This window comes from Canis lupus, chromosome 10, assembly GCF_048164855.1.
Source record: "Canis lupus baileyi chromosome 10, mCanLup2.hap1, whole genome shotgun sequence".
NCBI classification, from domain to species: Eukaryota; Metazoa; Chordata; class Mammalia; order Carnivora; family Canidae; genus Canis; species Canis lupus.
In genome coordinates this window covers 66,139,515-66,151,684 of record NC_132847.1, presented here as the reverse complement: position 1 = coordinate 66,151,684, position 12,170 = coordinate 66,139,515, and the positions used below count along the sequence as shown (strand labels likewise).

General features: G+C 42.8%; 1 protein-coding gene and 1 long non-coding RNA gene across 5 annotated transcripts in view; one reads left to right on the top strand and one right to left on the bottom strand.

The window, feature by feature from the left end:
- LOC140641840 (uncharacterized) overlaps positions 1-12,170 on the bottom strand; it is a 47,707-nt gene that overhangs the window by 15,748 nt on the left and 19,789 nt on the right. The window contains exons 2-3 of one of the 4 annotated variants that reach the window (XR_012038455.1): positions 11,379-11,515; positions 8,281-8,456 (exon numbers count right to left, since the gene is read on the bottom strand). The exons of 1 other annotated variant lie outside the window; for it this stretch is intronic. This is a non-coding gene — a long non-coding RNA (uncharacterized lncRNA). The remainder of the gene's footprint in view (positions 1-8,280; positions 8,457-11,378; positions 11,516-12,170) is intronic. 2 more of the 4 variants (XR_012038454.1, XR_012038453.1) reach the window with 2 other exon arrangements.
- FRRS1L (ferric chelate reductase 1 like) overlaps positions 1-12,170 on the top strand; it is a 29,646-nt gene that overhangs the window by 8,051 nt on the left and 9,425 nt on the right. Inside the window, exons 2-4 of the mRNA XM_072842271.1 lie at positions 5,070-5,154; positions 7,346-7,484; positions 11,413-11,659. Coding sequence (XP_072698372.1) covers positions 5,070-5,154; positions 7,346-7,484; positions 11,413-11,659 — 471 coding nt within the window. The remainder of the gene's footprint in view (positions 1-5,069; positions 5,155-7,345; positions 7,485-11,412; positions 11,660-12,170) is intronic.

Here is a 12,170-nt window from a genome sequence, read left to right as displayed (position 1 = left end):
TAGATTTCCAAAGGAAAATAAAAATAGTAGAATGAGATTTACTGCACAGTGTCGCTATTCTGCAGCTTAAAAGCATACAAAACCATCTACTTTTCAAGAACACCCATGTCTAAAAATAAACATGAAAAAATTTAAAAAAATAAACATATGGATGGTGGATGGTAAATGAGGCTGGGCTCTTGATACTGCTTTGCTCTGGTGCTTCCAGACCTTGGGCAGGCCTTGGGATGGCCAGTAGAGTGCAGCTGTGGACAGCATGGCAGGGTGGCACTGTTGGCATAGTGAAAAATTGGCCTGGAACCTCAACTTTATTTTTTTTAAAGATTTATATATTTATTTATTCATTCAGAGAGAGAGGGAGAGAGGCAGAGAGAGAAGCGGACCCCATGCAGGGAGCCTGACGGTGGGACTCGATCCCGGGTCTCCAGGATCACGCCCTGGGCTGCAGGCGGCGCTAAACCGCTGCGCCACTGGGGCTACCCGAACCTCAACTTTAGATCCAGGTTCTGGTGAAGGCACTTTGTTGATTATTTTATAAGGTAATCATGCAGGACTTTCAGGATGGTGTTGTTGGGAATACGAAAGGATTTTTGCAACAGGGCAGGACCTGATCCTGAGCAGGTGGAGTTCCGTGCCCTAGGAGGAGCTAGCAGAGATGAGAAGCTTACCTCCCAACCCCATGTTGTCTGGTACCCATTATTACTAGTGTGTGCTTTCCGTTTATCATGGTAAAATATTGCTTTTCTAAGATATATGTGTCAGAGTGCTCATTTTGTTAAAACCTGCAGCCTTTGCAGAAGGATGTGCATAAAATACTCCAGACCAGGAGGAAAGTGGGTTTAGGCAAGGATTAGGGTGAAATAGAAGATGAGCTTTGTATAGACTCCTATGAATGTCCCATAAACCAAGAAATGTCATCAATTTAATTTGGTGCACCTACATACTTAAAGATTAAAATTCTGCCATCAAGATAATTTTCCGGTAAAATTGTACAGTGCGTGTAAAACATCCTGTTGGACGACACTATTCTCTAGCTTGTTATCGAGATAACGGCTAATAAGGTACAGTCTGCAAATCCATTGTGTAGGTATTCAAGGATTAATCAATTTAGTCTCTCTCCAACAAGATCCAATCAGAAAAATAAATCATTTCTAGGCTTTTTTTTTTTTTTTTTTTTTAAACAGGATGACCAGCCCAGGAGCTATCTAAGTAGGTGTCGGGGCATGGGAGAAGCAAAAAGGAGCACAGAGAGAGTAACTGTGAGAAGCAGCTGCCACCACCCCTGGGCCTGGGGTGGTGAGAGGGGTCTGGGCACAGAGAAGGACTTGAGGCTGTAAGAATCTAGAAGCTCAGACAAGAGACCCCCGCAAAAACTCCAACCCATTCTCTGAGAATGGGGCTCCCCACCCAGTGGCTGTTGGTTCCTTTGAGGGCATGACAAGGCTGGTTATGGGAGTCTAGATAAAAAGCCAGAAGCCGGAACCAACTGGCCACTGCAAGGATGAAGCAGAAGCGCCCGGACTTGTATAGTGGACAGCAATCCAATCGGAAGGGATGGTCTTCCTGCCTCCTGCCTCCTAGCCTCCCTCCAGTGCTTCCTTTTGGCAGAGCCTAGCCAGCTGGCAAAGGAGAAATGTGGTTTGCAGAGAATTCAGCCCATCAGAGAGTTGGCTATAGAAGGCTGGGTTCTCAGAGACAAGAGCTTAAATACTGGCACATGATCCAAACTAAATTTATGCCAAATCATTTAAATTCAGGGGAAAAGTGTTATATTGCTGCGCTTAATATTTTTCTGCCAACACCAACTAGTATAGTGCAATTAATTTCTGGTGCTAATAACCCAGAGCTAGCACAGACCCCCCTCAAGCTAAAAGGGGTGGTCCATCACAAGACTGCTCTCACTTAAGATCAACTGGCTGCAGATCTTGGGGCTACCCACAACGCCCCTCGGATTCTGTGATTCACTAGAATGTTTCACAGAGTTCAGGAAAGCACTGTACTTGCTATAAAGGATACAATTCAGGAAGAGCTGGTGAAGACACACTAGAGTAAAGTCCTGGGGGGGTCTCCCAAATGCAGAGTTTCTGCCCTCTTCTCATGGAATCAGGCCTTGTCGCCCTCCCTGGTATTAGTTTGTTCACCAGCCAGGAAGCGGTGCTGAGCTTATGTCCAGAGTTTCGACTGGGGTCTCATTACATAGGGATTATTGATTTAATCACTGGCTACATAATTAAATGCAATCCCCAGCCTCCCTCCCCTCCCAAGTAGCTGACAGCCCCAAACCTCTAGTCACATGGTTGGTTTTTCTGGTGACCAGCCCCCAATCCTGAGTCATCTTCCGTCTTAGCATAAGCTCAGGTGTGATCCCAAGGGGCTCAGGAATCACGAAGACAGTCTGCTGGGAAATTCCAAGGATTTGGAGCCTCTCTCACCCTCTCTCCAGGGACCAGGGACACAAACCAGTCAAATTCTTTATTACACAACACCTTACAAAACAAGAGAAAAATATACCCCAATGCATCTGGCAAAACAAGTTCTCATTCCAAGTTTTAGAAGCAGATGAGAGAATAGGAAATTAGTGCTAGAAAAGCCCCGAGAAGCCATTTGCCAATGCTAATAAGGTAGTTTGGTACATTTATAAGTGAGTTTTGTTCCAAAGCTTGCTCTTAATTTAGAATTTAGAAACCCATTCTTTTAGAGATGATCTTATCCTATGGTTACTAGTTCTCAATCCAGTTTATAAAACTTAATAGTAATAGTAATCCAATATTAATAATAACTGGCGTTTATTGTGATGGAATTCTGCTGTATGCCAGTGCGTTATTTTAGGTGCTGGGAAATGGTAAGGATAACAGGAAAAGATGGGGAAATTGAGAAGCTACATTATAAGAGATCGTCTTTTTCATTTACCTATAGAATTTTTTTTTACTTATGTATTTATTTGAGAGAGAGTGTGTGAGCAAGAGGGGCAGAGGGAGAAAGAGAATCTCAAGCAGACTCTCAGGTGAGCATGGAGCCCGAGGCAGGGCTTCATCTCAAGACCCTGAGATCGTGACCTGAGTTGAAACCAAGAGTTGGACACTCAACTGCCTGAGCCACCCAGGCGCCCCAGTTACCTGTAGAATTTTTATTTTCTTTAATTAAAAAAATTATTTATTAGAGAGAGAGAGAAAGTGAGCATGAACAGGGGGAGAGGCAGAGAGAGATGGAGAAGCAGGCTCCCCCTGAGCAGGGAGCCTGACATAGGTCTCATTCCCAGGACCTGGAGCTCATGACCTGAGCCAAAGGCAAATGCTTCACCAACTGAGCCACCCAGGTACCCCTAGAATTGTAAAAACATAACTAGTCATTGCATTCCTGGATAATTATTCTGAGAAAAAAATAGCCTCAGCATGGTAGTGAGAAATCAGAGCATATATGAAGATGCTTAATGTAGTTTGTAGCATTAAGCAGTTGCTCAATAAATGAGAGAAAAACAAAAAACTTGTCCAAGGCAGGACTTAGTCTAGAGTACTGAAGTAGATTTAGGGCTCAGCGTAAAATAAGCATAAAAGTAGAAAAAGTAATGTACTTGGCCCAATTACTTAGAGATAGAAAAAAGCTACTAGGGCTGTATTTTAGCACGTGAGCAAGATCTAGGATAGTAGAAATGAACTGTCCCAAGTGTACAGATAAGTGGAAACCATGGCCCAGTGGCTTTTTTTTTTTTTTAAGTATAACATGATGTGGGAAACAAAGGCAAAAGAGAAATTAAATTTCCTTACTATTTACAGCCCATTCACAAGTCCTTGACACAGGCAGAATGACATTCCTCTAGGATCTCCGCTGCCTCGATGTTAGTTCTTTACTAAGGCCAACAGTCCCCCAGGACCCTATGAGTCTACTTTAACATATAAAAATTCCTTTGGAAACGTCCTTTATCTCTCCCCCCAAGATATATATTGGCAGTCAGTCATCCCCCAAGCATAGAACCCACTGATACACATCTGAAGGGTCTCATGACTGAGTCTTTACTAACTAGTAATAAATGACTTGTTCCTAACAATAGTTGGCCCCCTCAAGGCCCTGAAAACCTTGTTTCCAAAATACAGGAGGTTTGTGCCATCCCTTCGCCCCCATCCCAACTTGAAAGTGTATAATGGGCCACTCACTCCTCCTGACCCCAGTGCAGCTCTTTCTACCCACGGGTCCTGTTTCTGTGCTTTAAGAAAATCACCTTTATGAACCAAAGATGTCTCAAGCATTTTTTCTTGGCCATTGGCTCCAGACCCCAATGTCTTTCCTGCATCATAATGGAACAAAGTAAACAAAGCCTCAAGTTTATATTTAATTGCCTAATATCTGTGGGTGATTTTATTTATTCATTTGACAATCATGTAGTCGGTGTCCAGTGCCAAGCACTATGCTGGACAGAGAACCCAAGATGACTCACGTATGGTTCCTGTGTGCATGAAGTTAACCACGGAGGAGAAAAATCTTGCTGTCACCAACTGGAAGCATAACTCAGGCCTACCTTTCAGTGTGTGGTTGAATGTATCATGATATGAAGTGATCTTACAAGAAAGATACCGAACTGTTAGAAACAATGTGTTTGTAGAATTTAGTGAACTATGAGACTGTCCTATACAGCTTGATGACAAATGCAAGTTCAGAGAAATGGGAAAATCCTATTATCGTGTGTAGGTATAAATGGAAAACCTCTACGATCCAGTATACAAATATTTCATTGTTGGTTTTTTCCCCTCTTAGAGCACAGGTATCGTATGAAAGCTGTGATTTTTGCACTCCCAGGGATGGTGATGAGCCGTGGTTGTTGAAATTATGTCACCTCTCTGCCTCAGGTTCCCTACCATATATTCTCAGTTAGCATGTAAGTCTGGCTCAAAGATGTGTGCCCTACACCCTCCCCTCAGGAAGAGGGTAATGAGGCTTACACAAAGCCCTCTTCTGAGGCCCTAAACATTCCTGGACATGTGTGTTTGAAAATAGTCAACCTATTAAAAAGAAAAATTTCTCCTCAGGAAAGCTGTCACTGGATTTTCTAACCATTGTTTATTCTCACCATCTAGGTTATCCTTTCCCTACCGCTCCTCCTGTGGATCCATTTGCCAAAATCAAAGTGGATGACTGTGGAAAAACTAAGGGATGCTTTAGGTTGGTAGATCCGTGAGTTGGATAACTTGAAGGCTAAGGAACTGATTTACTTCTCAAGGTGGTATTTAAATCGCATACAGCTCATTCTAATCAGGGCCCTGCACCCCCTCAAAGCTTCAGCAGGGATGTGGCCTGTTTCAAATGGCCACCCCTGTATTCAGTCTTAGAGGCCATATGCTCTAGAAGGCTACTGGTCACTGGAACATTCTTGTCTGCTATTGACCCAAGTATCTACTCCTAATTAATTGGCTATATGAAAAAGAATCACATGGCACAAGCTATATTTTATTAGGGCTGTGAGTGGGACAGACCATGATAGACACGTCTAAGACCCAATGCCTTCTCAATTAAGTCATGACTTAGGGATCTCTGGATAATACTAACTAGTCCTTGAACACGGGTTATTGTAGTTAGCTTGTTATCTCTGGTTTAGTGACTCCCTACGTGATTGCTAGCAGTGTTCTATTAAAGCATAATGGGGTGAGCTAGCGAACACTAGTATAGACAGCTCTTTTTTTGTTGGAAAAGCTGCCTCCTCTTTGAAATTGTTATTTCCTAAAATAAATTGCCCTTGAGTAAAGGTCATGGTGGCCACGGTACTGAAAGTTTTTAATTTTCTTTTGTTCAACGCTCAAGGTCTAATGAGAAAAACTTGAACAAAGGGGTTTTCAGTTCTCTTTGGATTACAAGGGTATTTTTAAGGAATTTTTTTTAAGATTGTATTTATTTGAGAGAGAGAGAGCACGAGTCAGGGGAAGGAGGAGGGAGAAAGAAAAGCAGACTCCTCGCTGAGCAGAAAGCCTGATGCAGTGCTTGATCCCAGGATGCTGGGAGCATGACCTGAGCTGAAAGCAGACGTTTAACCAACTGAGCCACCCAGGCACCCCTCCAAGGAATTTTTAAGAATCCAAATAATACAATTATTGAGGAAGATGGCCAGCAATGTTAAGTCTGGTGATTGGGGGACATTTTCAAAAAAAGAAGGAATTTCAGTACCTGCTGGCTTCAGGGTGACTTACTTTCTGGCCCACTCACTCTTCCTGTAGCTTTCCCTTACTTCCATCCAGCATTTTCACCGTGTTCTGCATTGTCCTGAGCTTACATCTCTTCCCAGCCTTTCAGGGTACCTGCCAGCCTGGTGGCATGTGCCTACAGATACCTTCCACCTGACCTTCGATTGTCTCACCCATTGCTACAGGGTTCTGTTATTTGGAAAATGGCGTAAAACAACCTTCCTCCACTAGACCTTTCTGATTTTAAAGGATCCACAAGTCCTCTGTAAAGAAAATTTAAATCTATGTTTCCATTTCATTCATGCTTCTTAAAAAGATTAATGTTTGCATAATCTGATTATCTGGATAACCAGTTTATACTGCTCTGTACTCTACAGTCCCAATTTGTAATTATGTTAGCACCAAGTAGCCCAATAGAGCAAAGGCAGATTTTATAAATCAACGATGCGTTCATGCTCAGTGAATACCAGATGAGGTTTCATTTCATGTGTCGTATGTATGAGGGTTTTACAGCAGTTCAAACAGATTAAAGTGGAGGGAGGTGGAATCGTAATCGTAGTTAGTAGTAAGAACGAGCTCAACCAAGAGATCCCGCACAGTGTAGTCAGAGAGACCCCATGCAGGTAAGCAAAATCTGCCTTCAGTAAAACGACATCATCCATCACATGAATGCTGAGAACTTAAATGCTCCGGGTTTTGTAGTTTATATTTAATTTGTATGTTTTTGTTAATTTAGCAGTGTTAAAATGTCTAAGTAAAAGGAAATTGGTGTACATTTAATTCACAAAGACAGCTTATTAGTTTATTCACTCGGAGAATTTCTGCCTCTGAAAGGGATTCTGAAATGATTCAGTAATAAGTAATATCTGAGAAAACTCTGAAATAATGCTGAGAACCCTGGTTGCACGTGAGGCCCACGTGCAAGTCCTGTTGCAGCTACTGACTCAACCACGCAAGCAATCCCCTTCCCATCTCTGGTCCTCAGGTTGTATGTAGATAAAAAGGAGCAGATACTCTCCACGGTCTCTCCCGAGTGAAATTGTGGTTTTCAAATCCCTGGTAGCAAAGAGCTAATTTATGTGATAATCTTGCTTCACTATGCCTAACATATTGTTGCCTTCGTAATGTATTGTGAATAAGTAGATGAAGCAGCAGTGCTGTTTTGATACATCCTCTAGATATGGCAAACCGGGCTGCAATGCGGAGACCTGTGACTACTTCCTTAGCTACCGGATGATAGGGGCTGATGTGGAATTTGAGCTGAGTGCTGACACAGATGGTTGGGTAGCAGTTGGATTCTCTTCAGACAAGAAAATGGTAAGATGCAAATCATGATAAGAGATGATTTTTTTTTCCCCTTTAGTTTGCTGTGCTACTTTAGATTTTGGAGAATGGGCATGGTTTCTCCAAGCTACCATGCCTCTGTTAAATGTGTGAATTTCTAGCATTTGATTTTCTTTCTCAAAGCAAAGGAAATAAAGTGATAAAAGCGGCGTAACGATTATATTAGCTGTGGCTCTCTGATTGCAAGTTAAAAAAAATGAAGCTAGCTTAAACAGAAAAGGAAGGGTTGGTTATGGGAATACGAGGTATCTTGTGGTGCCTGGGTTTATTAGTTATTATGGCAGTAATGCTGCAAGGAGAGCTTCCAAAACCACATGGCTTATAAGCATTTATTTCTTGCCCACATGTGTGTGAATTGGACAGGGTTCAGCTGGGCTTGGCTCCAGCCCATGAATTGGATTCGGGCTTTTTCTAATCATTCTGGAACCAGCAGCTAACAGGGCATGTTGTTTTCATGGCAGAGACAGAAGGGCAAGAGCCCTCCAAGCCTATTTCAAACCTCTGCTCACATCATATCTGCTAACATTCCATTGCTCAAAGTAAATCACACGGCCAAGGCCAGAATGAAGGGAGAGGGAATTTCACTCCCCTTCCCAAGAGGCCCTGTGAAGGTGTGGGGATATAACACTCCTACCAGGGAATGAAGCAGTAAGGCCAACAATTCAGTCTTCTGCAGTACGCATAGGCAAGAACACATCTGGACCTCAGAAAAACCAGGGACCAGGACCAGGACGGGTGTCTGGATCCCAAGCAGCTGTCCATCTCTTACCTCTGCTCTTTCTGTGCCTCTGCTATGCTCTTCCCTCCTCCCACCATTTGCCATCTCACTGTGGCAGCCTGATTCCCAGACAGCCAGACTTTCTTGGGCCTCTGTACCTTTGCACATGCTTCTGCTCTGCCAAGAGGAGCCTCCTTCTTCTCTTCACCTGGCCTGTCTTGAGGCTCCTGCAATGACAGGAGGTCAGCTCAGATAGGCTAGCAGCAGTGGGAGTGGTGAGAAGTGCTCAGATCTGGGATATCTTTTGAAGGCAGCGCTGACTGTGTTCACTTATGGATTGTTGATGGGTTGTAGGTGGGTGTTAAGTAGAGACTGGAGGATCAGGCTATGCAGTCAGAACTCCAGTGACTTTGTTCTTGGAAAGGTCACCAAAAGAATGAGCTGCTACCGAAGCCAGTCCAGGCAGTAAGGCAATGGGCCTAACTGGTAAGACTGCATGGATGTGAATCTGCATCTCTTGTCTCCCACTTTAGGGTCAGTGAGAGGAACAGCAGGTGTGTGCCATCCCAGAAACTGGCTTGCAATGCAATTGACCATTTCCCGTCCTAGAATGCATTTGCACCCATAGTGCAGATTTTAAGATTAGGGCACTCAGAGGAGGGAGGTTGAGTAAGACATGTTCTAATTTTATGTTTGGCTTTTTTTCAAAAAAGATTGATTTATTTATTTTAGAGAGCGCAAGTGGGGGGAGGGGGGAGGGAGAGTGAGAATCCTCAAGCAGACTCCCCGCTGAGCATGGATCCTGACTTGGGACTCTATCCCAGGACCCTGAGATCATGACCCGAACCAGCTTAACAATAACCCACAACCCTTGGACCAACTCATGACCTGAACCAAAACCAAGAGTTGGATGCTTGACTGACTGAGCCACTCAGGCACCTCTATGTTTGACATTTTGCTATCTGAAGGCTTTTTTTTTTTTTTAAAGATTTTATTTATTTATTCATGAGAGACCAGAGAGAGAGAGAGAGAGAGGCAGAGACACAGGCAGAGGGAGAAGCAAGCTCCACGCAGGGAGCCCGATGTGGGACTCTATCCCGGGTCTCCAGGACCGCAACCTGGGCTGAAGATGGCGCTAAACCGCTGAGTCACCCGGGCTGCCCTATCTGAAGGCCTTTAACAGATAAATCTCTCTTTTCTTCTCCTGTTATTCCAAAGAGAAGCACAGCTGAAAATTTTTTCAAAACCAGATGCAAAGGAAAAGCAAAATGGAACTCCTTTTTAATAGTCTTAAACTTTTTTGACTATTAAAAAGGAGTTCCATTTTGCTTTTCCTTTGCATCTGGTTTTGAAAAGGTATATTATTGGGTTTTTTAAAATGAGAACTTTTTTTTTGAGACTTTATTTTTAGAGCAGTTTTAGGTTCACAGCAGAATTGAAACGAGGTACAGAAAATATCCATATGCTCCCTGCCCCACACACGCATAGCCTTCCCCATTATCAGCATCCCCCACAGAATGGTATATTTGTTATAGTTGATGGATGTCTTTAACTTTTTGGACCTGGTTTTTTCTTTTTTAAAAGATTTTATTTTTAAGTAATCTCTATATCCAGAATGGGGCTCGAACCTGCAACCCCGAGATCAAGAGTCTCATGCTCCACCGAGTGAGCCATCCCGGCACCCCATTTTTTTGGACCTGTTTTTATTTTTATTCTTTTTATTTCTTTATTTTTTTAAAGACTTTATTTATTTATTCATGAGAGACACAGAGCAAGAGAAAGAGAAGCAGAGACACAGGCAGAGGGAGAAGCAGGCTCCACGCAGGGAGCCCAATGTGGGACTCCAGGATCACGCCCTGGGCCGAAGGCAGGCGCTAAACCACTGAGCTGCCCAGGGAGCCAGCCCCTGGACCTGTTTTTAAAAAGCTTAAATGTACAGACAACTGCAAGGGCAGTGCAATACATATGCTTCACAAAGATTCACCAAACAACTTTCTTTTTGTTGTGTACAGTGTACAGAATGTAAAGTCTACCATTTTAACCATTAAAAATGTGCACCTCAGTGGCTTCAGTTATGTCCATAGGGTGCAACCATCACCACTATCTACTTCCAGAACTTTTTCTTTTTAAATAATGAGATTTTGCCACATGCTTTATTTCCCCTGCTGTTGCTGCTACTACTTGCTTTTATTTTTATTTTCTGGAAACTTTAGAGATTCAATCTATTTGTTAAATTCAGGAAGTTTAATATTAATATGATAGTATCATTGCCCATTGTGCCAATACTACTTTTTTTTTTGAAAGAGTTTATTCAAGAGAGAGAGAACGAGTGGGAGGAGAGACAGAAGGAGAGGGAGAAGGAGACCCCCCTGAAGAGTGGGGAGCTGAATGCCATGTTCAATCCCAGGACCCCAGGATTATGACCTGAGCCGAAACCAGATGCTTAACTGACTGAACAACCCAGGCATCCCGCCCCCCCAGTACTACTCTTTATAGAAATTCTTATTTCATGAATTAGGATTCTGTCTAGGAACACTATTAGTTGTCATGAATCTTTAGTCTTCTTTATTTTGAAATGATTTCTGGAAAAAAAAAAAAAGAAAAGAAAAGAAATGATTTCTGGGACGCCTGGGTGGCTCAGCGGTTGAGCATCTGCCTTTGGCCCAGGGCGTGATCCCCACATCCTGGGATCGAGTCCCACATTGGGCTTCCTACATGGAGCCTGCTTCTCCCTCTGCCTGTGTCTCTGCCTCTCTCTGTGTGTCTCTCATGAATAAATAAATTAAAAAAAAAAAAAGAAATGATTTCTTAGCCTTTTGTTTTTTTTTATGATATTGGTCTTTTGAAGATTGTAAGTACTTTTTGTAATCCTTTTTTGTAGAATAACTCTCACTTTGGGTTTGATTGTTTCTTCATGATTAGGTTTGGTTTGCATTTTTCAGCAGGAAAACTCAATAGCTGGTGATGTATTTTCTGAATAGCACACTGGGAGGTACCTGATTTCAGCTCTTGTGATGCTAAATTCCATCAATTTGGTTAAAGCTTTTTAAATAAAAAATAATTTTGAGGGGTGGGATTTCAAATTACAGAGGTAATGGATATATCTGAGTGAAATTTCTTCCTAGCAGAGAAGTTTGCAAAAGATGCACCTTTGACTTTTTCCTTCCTCGTTTTTCATGTTAGGGTGGTGATGACGTCATGGCCTGTGTCCACGATGACAATGGCAGAGTCCGCATACAGCACTTCTATAATGTAGGCCAGTGGGCAAAGGAGATCCAGAGAAATCCTGCCAGGGATGAAGAAGGAGTCTTTGAGAACAATCGGGTCACCTGCAGATTTAAACGCCCTGTGAACGTTCCCAGAGATGAAACAATTGTCGATCTGCATTTGAGTTGGTATTACCTGTTTGCTTGGGGTCCAGCCATTCAGGGTAAGCTTACATTGTGGCATCTGGATTAAACACCAGGTGCTGTTTTGCTCGTGTTCATTATTTACTGGGCAAGAGAGTGGTCAGCCCTTTGGATAATGTAAAGGAAAGAGGAGATATGATCCTGCCTGTAGGAAATTGTAATGGACTTACTATATACGTGGACATACAAATGGACAGTAATACTCATACATAGCTAGCACGGCACAAGGTAGCGTATGATGAGCTACCAGCTTCATGGAACAGATCATGTGTCTGCTGTATGTGGGGGTATGTGCTGTATTCAATTCTCACAACATTCTCATTTACTCCTTACCACATCCTTGAGAGGTATAGATAGTATCATCCTCATTTTAGAAAGATTAAGGAATTGCTCAAGGCTATACAACTAATTAGTGGAGGAACTAAAATTCAGTCCTAGAACTCACTGACTGCAAAGTCAGTGAGTACTCTTAGCTCCTGTGCTCTAAATCTAAAAAGTACAGAACAGGAAAGGGCATCTGGAGACTTCTGC